Source organism: Mesoplodon mirus, assembly GCF_964341445.2.
Source record: "Mesoplodon mirus genome assembly, chromosome: 8".
Lineage (NCBI taxonomy): Eukaryota > Metazoa > Chordata > Mammalia > Artiodactyla > Ziphiidae > Mesoplodon > Mesoplodon mirus.
Genome location: NC_138984.1, coordinates 39,243,957 through 39,259,484, shown reverse-complemented (window position 1 = coordinate 39,259,484; position 15,528 = coordinate 39,243,957). Strand labels below are relative to the sequence as shown.

The 15,528-nt window shown below is 38.9% G+C and overlaps 1 protein-coding gene across 1 annotated transcript in view; it reads left to right on the top strand.

The window, feature by feature from the left end:
• CCDC150 (coiled-coil domain containing 150) overlaps positions 1-15,528 on the top strand; it is a 92,238-nt gene that overhangs the window by 68,271 nt on the left and 8,439 nt on the right. The window contains 9 exon segments of the mRNA XM_082631344.1: positions 4,604-4,732; positions 5,858-6,027; positions 7,079-7,172; positions 7,965-8,134; positions 9,056-9,182; positions 12,480-12,674; positions 13,116-13,184; positions 13,277-13,438; positions 14,164-14,250. Coding sequence (XP_082487470.1) covers positions 4,604-4,732; positions 5,858-6,027; positions 7,079-7,172; positions 7,965-8,134; positions 9,056-9,182; positions 12,480-12,674; positions 13,116-13,184; positions 13,277-13,438; positions 14,164-14,250 — 1,203 coding nt within the window.

The window sequence follows — 15,528 nt, the reverse complement described above, 5'->3', positions numbered from 1 at the left end:
AGAACTCATTGCCCACAAGATGTACCTGCAATAGCGCACTTGAAAGAGGTATTAGTAGTGAAGGTGCTTACTTGTTAGCATGGTGGCTATTGAGACTGAGACTATTGAGACTATTAAAACTGTTCATAGGTCACATAACAATTTAACATGAACAGAGAAAATTAGACAAAGAAGATATCTAAAACATTTAGTGAAGAAAATAATCCAGGAATATGTTACTAAAAGAAAGTGATTCATTTCAATGACTTACAAATTTATCACATTATTTAATTTTAATTTTTAACAGTGTAAGCATGTGTAACTTCTTTAACTATAACGTTTGTGTATGTATACCCTTGGTAACCAAGCAACTAGAATGTGTCTTCAAATGGAATGCTGCTAGGGTTCTAACAATCTGACTATACTGGTAAAGGGGACCTCATTAGATAAGCTTTGTTTCTTCATGAGGACATACTTTACACTAGTATTTTCTTCATTCTGAAAGCAAAGGAACACATTTTTAAGTATATTTTCCATCCCAGCTTCATTTAGAACGTTGTGTTGTTTCTCATAGTAAAGGAGGCACTCACTGAAAAATAATTCTAGGTTTAGTTGATTTTGTCTTTTTAAATTGGTGATGCCTCCAAGAAGAAGGAAGTCTCCAGAGAGGCCTGCATCTTCAAAATTACTTGAAAGACATAGGCCCCGTGTCAACAATGTAAAGAAACGAAGTTTATCAGTTGTTTTGCCCAGTGTTAGCCCAAACCCTACACACCATGTGACCTTTGCACCTACCCTGACTTCTGTGAGGTCTTCTCAGGAGATCGGAGACTCTGAGATCTCTCTAAAGACTCTTTTGAATGCCATTAAAACCATGGAGGGAAGACTGGAAGGTAAAATAGACATTCTTGCCTCAAGACCATTAAAAAATGATGAGTCACCAAATTTTCTTCACCGGGATTCGGTAAGTGAAGGCCACAAATTAAATCATAAGGAAATTTCAGATTTATACAACAGTGAAGAAAAGTAGTAACATCTAGAAAGATAACGTTTGGAGGTGTGAGTAACAACAAGGAAAGAACTTCTTCACAAACAGGAAAAACTGATGATGTAGATCAAAACCATCATTCTGGCTATTGCATACTTAGTTTTTGTTTTGGACACAGAAATGTCATATTTGGCTTAAGAGTAACCATTGAGATTTTTAATCTAATTTTCACTTTAAAAATTAATGCTAATAGTCTTAACATTTACCGTAAAATGGGTAAAGCCTGATTTTAAAGTAGAAATACATAAATAGAAGCCCTGAGAACTTGAACACTGGAAAATACTTTCCAAAGAAAACTTACTAGAGCATCCATCTTTGTTTGGTATTTAAAAATAGAAAGTACTATAGCTTGTCTTCTAGAGTTAACTACAATTTAGACCCTTTCTGTAAGCACTTTTGCTAGTGGCCTTTTCATTTTTATAAATATTTTATAAACACTGGTAAAATTATAAAAACTATATTCTTCCTAATGTACTTTTCTAGAACAAAGTCCAATAGGTTTTCAAAACCTTATAAGTTAGCATCTTTTGTACTATTCTTGAATCCTTCCAGAAGATGTTAAAGTATTTTTAATGTTACAGGTTAAAAGTTATAAGGAAGTATAATATTGAGGAAGATGTGGGGAAAAGGCATTCTCCTTTGCTGCTGTTTGGAGTGCCCTTTTCCTGTGGAGGACAATTTGGCTTTATCACTTTACACCCACAGTTGTACTTTTTCCTACAGATACACTAGCTTGTACATAAGACATGCTTACAAGGTTACTTTCTGAAGTATTGTTTGTTATTAGCAAAAGACTAGAAACAACCAAAATTCCATCAGTAAGAGGCTGGCTAAATAAATCATGGTATATCCATAGTTTGGAATACTGTTTGAAGATATATTTATCTTAATCATAACATATCTCTTATTAGGTTAAAACAGTCAAGGTTCAGAAGAGTATACAGAGTATTTTACTATTTGTGTGCAAAAGGGTTGGGGCGATGAAGTATACATATGTATTCACTTTTGAATAGAGTCTCTCTAAAATGAATCGTAATAAATTGGCAACATTATTTTCGAGGAAGGAAACTGAGTGGCTGGGAAATTTTTCACTTTATCCTTTTGTACCTTAAGAGTAATGTGAATGTGCTACCCTTCCAGAATAATTTTATGAACATTTTATTTTCAACAGAAGTAAAAGTAGAGAAAGGATGGTCTTTTCAACAAATGTGCTAAAGCAATTGGGTATCATATGCAGAAACAAAAAAACAAAATACCTTTGATCCATACCTCTTACCATATATAAAAATTAACTCAAAATGGATGAAAGCCCTAAAGGTAAAACCTAAAACTGTAAAACTTCTGAAACATAGGATGAAACCATTGTGATCTTGGATTACACAAAGATTTCTTAGATTTGACATCAAAAGCATGATCCATAAAGGAAAAAATGTAACATTGACAACGTATGCTCTTCAAAGACATTGTTAAGAAAATGAAAAGCTACAGGCTGGGGGAAAAAAAAATTTGCAAATCACATATCTGATAAAGGTCTTGTCTCCACCGTTTATTAAAAACTCTCAAAACTCACTAAGAAGGAAAAACAATCCGAAAAAAAAAAGGCGCAAAGTATTTTATTTATTTGGTGAACACACATTTCACCAAAAAAGATATACGGATGATAAATAAGCACCTGAAAAGATGTTAAACATCAGTCATTAGGGAAATGCAAATTAAAACTGCAGTGAGATACTACCACACACTATTAGAATGTCTAAAATTGAAAAACTGATTACCCCAAGTGTTAGTGAAGATGTGGAGGAACTCTCATACATTGCTGAAGGGAATGTACAATCACTCAGCCACTCTGGAAAGTAGTTTGGTAGTTTCTTTAAAAGTGAGACATATTACTACCATACAACCCAGCCATTCCACTCCTATGCATTCACCAAAGATAAATGAAAGCATATATCTACACAAAGATCTGTATACAACTGCCCAGAGCAGCTCTACTTGTAACAGCTTAAAACTGGAACAACTCCAGTGTTCAGCAGAACACTATTCAGCAACAGAAAGGAAGAAGTATTGATATATAAAGAAGAGTGAGTGAATCTCACAATAATTGTGCTGAGTGGAAAATCATTCAAAAATGAGTACATAAAATATGATTTCATTTATATAAAATTCTAGGAAATAAAAGTGAATTGATTGTGACAGAAAACAGGTCAGTGGTAGCCTTGGGTGGATGTGTAGGAACAGGGAGAGAGAAGTGGGGGAAATTACAAAAAGGCATAAGGGAACTTTTGGGATAATGGAAGTGTTCATTATCATGATTATGGTTTATACATATATCAAAATTGTACACTTTAAATATACATAGCTTATTGTATTTCAACTATATCTCAGGCTGTTTTTAAAAATGTGAATGTATTATACTAAAATTATTTTTAAATGTTTAAAATAACATTCTTGAAATGACAAAAACAGTAGCGATAGAGAACAAATTACTGGTTGCCAGGGGACATGGGATGAGTTTGGGGGAGGGTGTGAACACAGAGAAGTAGCACAAGTGAGTTCTTTGCGGCAGTGGAGCAGTTCTGTATCTTGATTGTCGTGATCACAGGAATATGTGCATGGGGTCAAATTACATAGAGCTATGTGCATGTGTGCATACACAGATGAATGCAGGTTAAAAAAAATGGTGAAGGGCTTCCCTGGTGGCGCAGTGGCTAAGAGTCCGCCTGCCGATGCAGGGGACACGGGTTCGTGCCCCGGTCCGGGAAGATCCCACATGCCGCGGAGCGGCTGGGCCCGAGAGCCATGGCCACTGAGCCTGTGCGTCCGGAGCCTGTGCTCCGCAATGGGAGAGGCCACAACAGTGAGAGGCCCGCGTCCTGCAAAAAAAAAAAAAAGTGAAAATTGTAAGTTTTGTAGTCTAGTTAATCTCATTAAAGTCAATTTCCTGGTTTTAATGTTGAACTACAATATAAGATGTCATCATTAGAAGCAGGGAAAAGAGTGCATGGGGACTCTGCACTAATTTTATAAACTCCTGTGAGTGTATTTCAAGATAAAGTATTTTTTAAAAGAGTAGTATTTAGAATAGTATGATGAATCTGAAACAACTGTGTAGATATACTAAAAGTATTTCAGAGATGTAAAATTCTAATACTTCTAACTAGGATTAGGACACTATTTAGAACACTTCTGTAACACTGTTTTCTTGACACTATTTAGTACTTATTCACCTTTGCTTTTATGATATTAATTTACCTTGTATTTTCAAATTCTGTGATAATCAGTTTCTCCCCCGTTTTTCATCTTAGCATCATTGTCTTATCTCCCTTACCTTCATTCTGCGCTTTCATAGAGATTGACATATATTAGAGATTTGCCCATGTTTATTAACAGATTTTTTTTTGCTTTGTAGTTTTAAGGGGAAAAACAGCTACTAAAGCTAGTTTTTATTTACAATAATAGATAAGCATATTTAATTAAACATTTTAAATTTGGTTTCTAAATTGCTGTGTCTTATTCTAATTGCTGATTTGACTGTGCTTTGGGAGAATCATTTATCATTTCTTTTTTTCTACTAAGGTGAAATCCATTCTTGAAAAGAAAGAAGGGGAGCTCTCACGAGTTGTGAAGGGTCGGGCTGCAGCCCTGAAAGAGAGTCAGAAGTTGAAACGTGACCTCGAAGCTTTGGAGGACAGGGAGAACAAGAAGGCAAGACATCAATCCTTTCTGAAGTCTGTTACTGAAATGAAGCGCTTCTGAAATCTTTCATGAGCCATATTCTTTCTTTTCTTGTTACCTTTAGTAAAAAAGAATGAGGATTGGGCCTCCCTGGTGGCGCAGTGGTTGAGAGTCCGCCTGCCGATGCAGGGGATACGGGTTCGTGCCCCGGTCTGGGAGGATCCCATATGCCGCGGAGCGGCTGGGCCCGTGAGCCATGGCCGCTGGGCCTGCGCGTCCGGAGCCTGTGCTCCGCAACGGGGGAGGCCACAACAGTGAGAGGCCCGCATACTGCAAAAAAAAAAAAAAAAAAAAAAAAAAAAAAAAGAATGAGGATTGATCAGAGGAGGATTTTTTTTTTTCCTAAAGAAAGGATAACTTTAGAAGAGCTCTAAAATATTTCCTTTAAAAATACATGATTTAACTCCCAATGTTTTTTTTTCTTCCTGTCTTAAAATAATCAAAAGTCCTTTCTTTTTCTGTTGAAACACATCTAACCTTGGTAATAATAACCACCTACTTATGTATTATTAATGTGATATAACATTGTTAAGATTTTATGTTAAGTCAAATTACCAAATGCTTTCTGCTTAACAGTGTGTGTACTTAGTGGGAAGAGAGGTAACATCCCAAACTTCTTGACAGCAGGTGCTAGATTTTGCCCCTCTGAGGAGGGCTGTGAGTCACATCATTCTTCAGCAGCTTCCACTTATGGTCCTCTTTCCTCATATAATTCTGATGGGCTTCAAATGTGTTATCTTCTTCTGACCCCATGGTAAGATAGCTGAGGAGGGCTAGCACAGGCCAGTCTGGAACCACCTCTAGACCCAAGAAGCTGTTGGTCCTTATGTCTCTAGTTAATATATGTGCTGTGACACGACAATAGTTAGGATGCACTGCAGAGTTCTTCATAAGATCCATATGATCTAGGGTCTAGTTTTCTTTTTCTCAAAGTCAGAATAACTTAAGAAACAAAATAAATATAAAATATAATTTAATTATTCCTCTTAGCATTCTACCAGACCTGGTTTCCATACTCTTCTAGAAGTCATGGGACTCAGCAAAAGAATAACCAGAAAGGATCAAATATCTTTGTCTTATTTCATTTTCTATTAGGTGGGAAAATTTCAGCAACAACTGGCAGAAGCTAAAGAAGACAACTACAAAGTTACAATCATGTTGGAGAATGTGTTGGATTCTCACAGTAAGATGCGAGGCGCTCTGGAAAAAGTGCAAATAGAGCTTGGGCAGAGGGATGCAGAGATTGCAGGCCTCAAGAAAGAAAGGTACCAGAGATTATTTTTCTGTCTTTGTACTTGTATTTTTCTGCTGCTTTGTAGTAAAGAACAGAGTGCAGTCAAGAAACAGTCATTTTCTATTGATTCCCTTGTGAAAATAAAGTAGTAAAATGGTATTTAAAGAACTAGCAAATTCAGGAAAATCTGGAATTATAAATAAAAATGATATCCAAAAATTCTCATACTTTGTAGTGATGTAAATAAGTATGTATTCTAGAAATTCATGTGATATATGCTGTTTTATCCTTGCTGTTTCCTACACCATTTATACCTGCCCTTGGGTCTACAGAATGGTAATTGTCAAGATTAAAGCCAAGTGTCTACTTCTGTTTGAATTAATTATCCATTTATTAGTATCCTATTTATTTTAGATGAATCATTCTGAGAACTACTTTTAGCCATGTTTTATAAGTGAACTCCTTTAAATGTTTCAAAAATTACATAAAAGTTTCCCTTTTAGGTTAATGAACAAATGGTTTGAGTTTAATCAGACCTCTAAGGCATATTGTAATACAGTAGTGGTGCATATTGCCTCTGTGTTATGGGAGAACAAGTGAGTTTCATATTCTTCATTGTGCTTGTTTTTTTACATATTATGAATCTGTATTACCTCTGAACTTAAAAAAAGTCAAGGGGATGGTATTAAAAATAGTTTACTATTCACAATAAAATTCTGGGTAAAAAGCAGAAATCTCAACAGCAAGCCAGTCCATACAGGGGTGATATATTTTTGTACTAGTAATATATATAGTATAAAGTTACCAGCCCATAAGTTAGTCATTAACATGTACTGATACTTTAATATATAAAGCCAAATTGAATCATAAATGGGACAAGTTTTTAATCCATAGGAAAATTAGTTTCTTAACCTGAAGCTGAGGCTACTAATTGTCACCTGCCAACTCTCAGATATTCTGAGCATCTGTAGCCCACTGCATATGCCATTTGGGCTTCCTGGAAGGTGCCCTGTAACTCCCAGTGGTATCATTCCTAGATGGTACTTTTCTATGGTCACTCTCCCTGTGCCCTTCATTTACAGGGCTCTAAATCAACAGCAGGTACAGAAGCTGGAAGCAGAAGTGGACCAGTGGCAGGCCAGAATCCTTGTCATGGATTTCCAGCACAACACTAAGGTAGAAGCCAGGTTTTTATAGATGATAATGTTGATATTTTTTATTTTATTGGGATATTGCTATTTTGGAAAAATGGAGTAAAACAATCGGGTAAATTTCCTTTCCATTCAAGTCTGAGTTTTGTACAGTGACATATTTCCAAATGGGAAATGGGTCTGTGATCTTACAGTGAACCATTTATTGGCAAACCAGGACCATAATTATGCCTAACTCTCTATCTTATATGGTCTGCATTCTTTTCATGTATTAATGCATAAGTGAAGTTAAAGGGCTTAGAAAACAACATAACTTTAGTCAGAAGTAGCTAGAGTGATCCCACTTAATAAGGAGGCATACTCACATGTTTATAGGTGTATACACACATGAATATGTATCTACACATATGCACACATATAAAATAGAGATATTTCCTATAAAAAGCTTTTTCTAGAAGGATATACAAGGAACAGTTGCCACTTCTTATTTCTCTAGGCAGCGAGACCAGAGGGTCATAGGATCAGGAAGGGGAGTTTAACTGGTTTAAAACCTTAGAAATTAGGATAAATAAGTTGGCTCTATTTTCCAAAACTCTCTAGTGACCAGTGGAGCATACCCTTCCCATCACCTTCTAAGAGTCTCCTAAGGACTGTCTGTAATAAGTTCTCACATATATATATTCCAGGCATCTGGAGTCTTTGGTTCTGGTTCCAAATAATTATTGTTTCAAAGTTTAAAGAGTGAATATACAGTGTTATGGACTTCTTGTATCTCTTACAGTGGAATTAAAAACAATCTTCTTCTTCTCTCTTTCAGATAGAGGCTCTACAAAAAGCTCTAGATGTAGCTAGAGAAGAAAACAGGAAACTGGCTAAGAGCCTGGAGCAAGCTCTCCAGACAAATCATCAGCTGCAAACAAAGCTTGATCCTGTTCAGGAGAAATTGGAAAGCAAAGAACGTGAGCGACGGAATTTGGAAACCTTCATGTAAGGGCAGTATAGTCACAGTGGAATTAGGGAAGAGCCTCTGGGAGAGAAAGTTTGGCTAATTCACATAAACCAGTTAAACCCTTTTTCCCTACTTTGAGCTAGTACTCCCAGCAGAGCCATGTGAAGGAAGCAGGCATAGTTGAGCAGAGCAGATATTAGCTGGCTGGGGTACGCTCCTTTTCAGCTCTTCCCTCATCTAGTGTCGGTCTTCTTCCGTACATGAAGGTTTAAACCAAGTTGGAAGGGATACTTACATGTTTCTGCCAAACCTTTTCTATCAGAAGCTTATGTGTCCTTTAAAAGCATGATTTGGAAAAGGAGGAACAGAAGCATGGATGGGAATAACCCCTCCAGGAGTGGGATAATTCCATTTAAGCAGCTGCTAAACCATTCATTGTTTTCCATTTTTTTCCTGAGATTAGTTAGGTCAAACCCATCAAGTTCAGGTCAAGCCACTAAAGTTTTTGGTTAAACTTTATCTAGGCAAATAGGATTTCGACATTAATAACATCCCATGAAAATTTATACCCAAGGGAAATGCATTGTGCACGTGGATCTTTATTCCTTTCACGTAGTGAACATACTGATATAGCAGACAAGTATAAGCTAAAGCAAAGAAGGTATTTTTCATATTTGTAATCTGTACAAATTTTATATTCTGGTGAAATGTTGCTGGCTCAAGACTACTCAGTATTGGTTAAAACAAGAGCATGTGTTTCACTCTTTTGGGTGGATCTCTTTATATTGAATAACTTTTTGTTTTTTAATGCTGTAGGTAAATGCTTATTTCTTCTTCTTTCTGTTAATGAGTTCCAGATCAGTGATTTTTACCTGGTGGCTGATCTGCTTCTCATTGGTAAATGACGCCTACTAAGATGTTTTCTAAAGGTGATTTATCATGTCTCTTTTTCAAAACAGAGAACGGATGAGTGAAGAATCCAAAATAGAAGCAGAGTTGCATGCTGAACGCCTAAATGCTCTAAGAAAGCAGTTTCAAATTGAGAGAGAAACTGCAAACAAAGCAGCACAACGGGAAGTGACTGAGGTATGGAGGCAAGTGGGAAAAGTCTCCCTCTAGGTGAATGCCTTTGAAGAGGAGAACCAGCTACAGGATTTCCGAGAATGGCTACAGTTGTTCTTTGGTCCTTCTAATCCCCCTTTTGCCAGCAAGCCAGATACGTCTCTATGCTGTTTGTAAATTAACACACAAAAAGTTTCTGATATACAGTTATCTGCCCAATGAAGGAATGCCTTGGTGACAGCCTTCCCATTGGAGAATAATAACTGAGTGGGAAGGAGGAGACCGCCATCTGCTAGACAGATGGCAAATCACCTGTCTCCTCAATTCACTTAACTAGCATCCATCATGCACCTACCTCCTCCTAAGAGGCACAAGTAAAAACAGCAGAAGATGTGGTCCGTGCTAAATTACCCCTTATTTAATTGTCATCTCCACTCTTTACATGAGACAACTAGGAAGACATCAGAAGGTGTTTCCTGGATAGCTAGAAGCCGTGTACAATTTTAAAGGAATTCAAAAGTAAGGGAAAGTTTGCTTTAGGCTGGTTGGGTGATCAAAGAAGAGGGGAAGCTTGACGAAATTCTACAGGGTTGAGACTGGCAGAGCTGACAGGGCTGTGACACTCTATGTAAGAGGATGAACAAAGCTTAGTTACAGAAATAAATAGGACATGTGAGCAAAGAAAAAGGATTTGCCTCTCTTGATCAGAGCAGAGACTTTAGGAAATTTCTGAGAAAAGGGGGTTAGCTTAGATGAGACCAGCTGGTAGATGGCCTTGACTACCAGAACGTTGGATGGAAAGTATTAGGTAACAGTAGAGCACTGTAGGTTTCTGAGAAGGCTGTGAGCACAATTTTAGGTCGGTTAGTCTGTTAGCAGTGGAGAGTAGGTAAGAATGAAGAGAAACTGGAAACATGGAGCCTCAGGGGAACTAGAGCAGTTACTTTGGGCTTCAGATGATTAGAGCCAAGCAAAGTGTTTCTGTTGAAAATAGAGAACAATCAAATCAAAAATCCATTTTAATTAATAGAAAAATCAGACACTAAATGTATCATAAGCAAAGGGGAGGGAGTAATTAAAATAATTCCAAGACTTGGTTGGGGTGGCCAGTCTGTATTTTGCCAAATTTAGTGTATTTAGCAATTGCACTTGACAGCGCACAGTCACAAAATCAGATTCAACCGTTTATATGGTGCTTTGTAAATTGAAAAAGCACTGTATAAGTGTTAAAAATATTATAAAAATAATTTCTGTGGGAAACAAAAATGGGCACTGAAATTAAAAGTACCTTTATTCAGAGAGAGTTGTTCAGAATATTTAAAAGTTTAAATCCTTTTAACAGGGATCAGTAAAGATGGTGAACTTGTGCAGGAAAGACCAAGGAACAGTATGAGTGTGATGTCTTGAGCAGTTAGTGGCAGGGGTGGGCTCAGGGTGCACTGTTTAAGACTCCCAGCGCTGCCTCTTATTAGCAATGTGTAAATTTACTATCTGTGCAGATGACTTCACTTCTGAGTCTCAGTTTCCTCAATCAAAATGGAAATCATCACAACTGCTTTCCAGGGTGGTTTTGAGGGTTAGTTTTTAGGGCTTACCCAGTTTTGACAAAGCTGTGATTGAGGTAATGGTGGAATATCTAACAGAAATTTAGTTGGGTGATAATAAAAGACTAACACTGTAGTGTGAGGTTAGGATCTGAGGGAATGAGCTAGTATAAAGAGAAAAGGTAACAAATAATTTTGACTTTTTTCTTTGACATGTTAAATACCAGCCACAGAGAATACCACCCTCCTATCGTCTCCCTCCTCAGCTGCCGTCTCTTCTTCCTAAAAATCCAGTGGTACTCATTTAAGGGCATAGGAGGAGGGGGAACTCTGTAAAATGATTTAAGTAATGTTAAAAGATAAATTGAGGAATAATAAAATTAAGTTTATTTGAACAAAAATCAATTTGAATCAGGCAGTATGCAATTGATTGCAATAGAAAGGCGCTCTGAGGAGTTGTATAAAATGAAAGACTTTTATAGGCAGAGGGGAGCGGGAACAAGGAAGTTATACTAGGCAAAAAAAAAGTAGATTAGTTAGTAGTAGCAGAGTTACTTCCTTTAAGGGATGGCAGGGGTCTGTCAGGCAGATTACTCACCTAATGCTGATCAGGCCATTCCTGATTGACTGGTTTAAGAGTCCTTTTCTGGGAGAGCCAAAACTGTAATTAAGTCTCAGTTTGGTGACATAAGGTTTAGCATAAGTGACTTCATTGTGGGCCTGTTGTCTTGTTTTTAATAGTAATCACTATGTTATTTTTCCAGTAGACAAGTTTATTAAAATTTCTAAACAAAAAGCAGTATTCATAAGAAGTATAAACTACTATGTAAATAAGCTACAAGGATATATTGTACAGCACAGGGAATATAGCCAGTATTTTATAATAACTGGAGTATAATCTATAAAAATTTTTAATCACTATGTCATACACCTAAAACTAATATAATATCATAAATCAACTATACCTCAATAGAAAAAAAAGCAATATTATAAAAATACATGCAAGGATAGTCAATAACCGATAGGTGTATTTACATAAACTCCATATAATTTATTTTCACTTCTCCATACATGAGGTCACAAGTGACAGAAAGAGACGAGCTTAAGCTTTAAAAAAAAAAAAAAACACCTTTAAAGCACAGCAATGAGCACTGAGCAATTAGTGTGTGCCAGGCTCTATATTCCTTCTCTGCCTCCTCTTGTTTAACTGTTACATGAATCCTATGAAGTAGGCTAGTCACATACTTTTCCAATGATGAACCTGAAGCTTAGGGAAGTTAATTATCTGAAATTACTTGACTAGTGTGTGGTGAAGCTGAGATTTTAACTTCTGTCTGATTCCAAAGCCATGCTCTTAGAAAGCAAATGACGAACATACATTTACATTATCTGTTCTAAGAAAAATTGTGTTCTTTAGTGTTAAAAATTATGAAAATCACTGAGAGTGTTTCTCCACAAATCTACTTATTATTATTGCCTCACTTACCCTCCTTTTTAAAATATCTATTTATTTGGCTGTGCCAGGTCTTAGTTGCAGCACACAGGATCTTTAGTTGTGGCACACAGGATCTAGTTCCCTGACCAGGGATCAAACCCGGCCCCCATGCATTGGGAGCACAGAGTCTTAGCCACTGGACCACCAGGGAAGTCCCATCACTTAACCTCCTTTTTAAAAGAAAGGTCCAAAGAGAACAAAATATAGGGACACAGCTAAACATAAGCTTCTCTTACTGAATGGAAGGTTAAAATGTTCGAATTTTCCCTTTGTATCCCACAGCTGAAGAAAGCCCTTGATGAAAGCAACTTCAGATCAGTGGAAGTATCCCGGACCAACCAGGAGCTGCGGCAGAAACTTACAGAGTTGGAAAAGATACTGAACAGCAGCAAGGAGAAAATAAAGGATCAAAAGGCCCAAATTAAGTTCCACTTGTCAGCTAAGGCGAATAATGCTCAGAACATAGAGAGGAGGAAGGTTGTATGAGAAACCCTAACTCTCCTCTCCTCCTTAGTATCTGATGAGGATCCAGGCAGGCAGTGGTGTCTGGGGAAGATGGTTTCAGAGCCCCACCACCACCACGTGTTCTCTGGGAATTACAGCTACACCTGGGAAGTGGGCAGATTGCCTGGGGGGAGGTGGGGGGAGACTCTTTTTCCCGCAGAGCTACTGCTGCATCAGTGTTTGGTTTCTCATTAGCTGCCAGTGTCACATTCTGGCTCCCCAGCTGTCTCTTCCACAGTGATTGTACAAGACTTTGCTCTTTCGGGGTCAGGGGGCTGGATGGGAAGGAGAGCCCAGCAGGAACTGGTAACTGTGGATCTCATGTGGGATTCTTTCTGTCAGCCTATAGGCAAAAAGAGCAAGCCAGTTTTTCCACTGATCATCTTTCTATGTTATTTCCACATTTACTTTCAGCAAACAGAAACAGAATTGAGGCAAATGGAGCTAATTAAGGATCAGTATCTGAAAAAAAGCTATGAACAGGTAGATGATTTCCACACACTCTGTTTACCATTCACATGAAGTCCCAAACTTGGACAGGTTCACCGACCGTCTCCCTCTTTGTGCCCTACCAGGCACTGAGTATCCAGAAATGTTTATCTGAAATGACTAACCTACAGCAGGAGATGCAGCTGTTGGCCAAGAGCCAACATGATCTGTCAGCTCAGAATAAACAGCAAGAGCTGCAACTCGAGGCAGAGCAGAAGAGGAGGTGGGAGCTGGAGCATCGGTGCCAGGTAAAAGGGTTCCTAAGATTCATCTCAGAGATTACCAGCAAAGGCCATGTGCAAAACCCAGCATGAGGGCACCTGGCTTTTCTAGGCTCTATAGAAGAAGACAAACTTACAAGTCGTTCATCTTAGCTAAGTCCTTAGAATCATATCGAGGAATGAAGCCTGGAGCTTTGACTATGGCACCTCGTCTTCATGTTCAACTTAATAAAAATGATACTCATTTTTAAAGAACGGCTAAAGCTCACATATGCAAAGTACTAGTTACTAAGTAAAACTTGTGAACTTCATAGTCTTTCAGGAACTTTACACCCCTTGGTTCTTCCCCGTAGCTCAGATACATCTGTTGCCGTTACAGGACTTTTATCTACTCCCAACCTAATGAAAAGCACATTTTATTACGGAAAAGGGACTTCAAGAGACCATCAAGCTCTTACCTTCCAACAGAGATTGTCTGCTATGAAAAGTATTCCCCAGTTCTGGAAAGAGATGTTAATCATCTTTTCTCAGGAGAATGTGTAAATCAAAATCTATAATCATATACACAAATGTATACTGTAGGTTAAACTGAAAATAATAGTTTTTATCCTATAGTCTGGTAGCACTCAGAGTTAGAAAGTACCCCATCATACTTTCATAATTTGGTTGCTCATTTATTACAATATTGAAGCTTTTTCTTCCATATATAGTACATTGGGAGTTTGTAAAAAATCTTTGTATCACGTTTTCAGGAATTGGAAGAAACAGTTAGACACCTGAAGAAATGTAAAGAGGCAACAGAGGATAAACTGAAAGAAGCTAGTGTGGAATCAGAACAGGTAAGCGAGACCCACAGACATGAAGACTTAGACAAGCTTCCTCAGACACGATGACCCTGAAACACAAGTCCGTGTAATATCCTTCAGTAACACAGTTGTCAGGAGTGCAAAAGGCAAGAACCAATACCTTAGTATAGCCTCCGTTATAAAGAATAGTTTTAGATTAAGATTCTGTGTCTTGATGAGACATCATAGAATGCTAAAATATTGATTGACATTGACTAATATTAACTTGGTAGTCCAAGCCCCTGAAATTCCAGAAATCCCTGGAATTGGGATTGACATATATACACTAATATGTATAAAACAGCTAACCAATAAGAACCTGCTGTATAATAAATAAATAAAATTCAAAGAAGAAGAGATTCTTAAGCTAAAGGTATCACAGTGACATTGCTGCCAGTTTATCCCTTTTGTAGCCATTAAGTTACATGATAATATGACTGTCAGAGTGGTATATTAAAAGGAATATGGGGGGGCGGGGTGAAGACGGTGCACTAGGAGGACGCAGAATTTGCGTCTCCTCACAACGAGGGCACCTACCAGGCACCTCGGGGACCACAGATACCTAAGGGGACGGGAGGAACCCCCAGAGACCAGGTAGGACCTGGGGTGTGGGGGGGAGTGAGGGGGGAGGAGAAGCTGAGGTGGGACAGGACTGGCACCTGACGGGCAGCTAGGGGAGGGGAAGGGATTCCATGCCTGAAGGGGGAAATTTGGGTACCACTGGGAGGGCAGAGGATCAAAAGGGAGCAGGGCCAGGTTTCCCCTGCCCACTTGGGCCCCTGGGAGCCTGCTGAGATCCCGGGCCTGACCCTCTGCCCACTGAGGCCCCCTCCAGCTGTGCGGGTCCTGAGGGAGTGGGAGGGAAGGGGGAACAAAAGTAAAGGCTGGACCTGTGGGACTGGCACCCCTGAGGGGTGGCTGGGGGAGGGGAGGAGTTCCTACACCCAGCGGGACCCACCCACGGTTAGGGGTCCAGCAGCAACGGGGGAGACCCTGGAGGAGACAGTGGGGGAGGGCACAGAGGAATGGAAGTAAACAGGGCCAGCGCTTTCCCTGTTGGGCTCCTGGGCCTAATCCTCGGAGCCTCCCCCCTACTACGCAGAGCCCAAGCCCTGCCCCTACACCCCCCACCCAGGGCCCCACCTCTACACTCAGAGACCCCCTCCAAGGCACTGGGCCTAAACCCTACCCACACACCCTCATTCAGGGCCTTACCTCCAAACTCCAGAACTCCACACTGCAGAGGCCCTCCCTTCCTTCCACCCAGGTCCT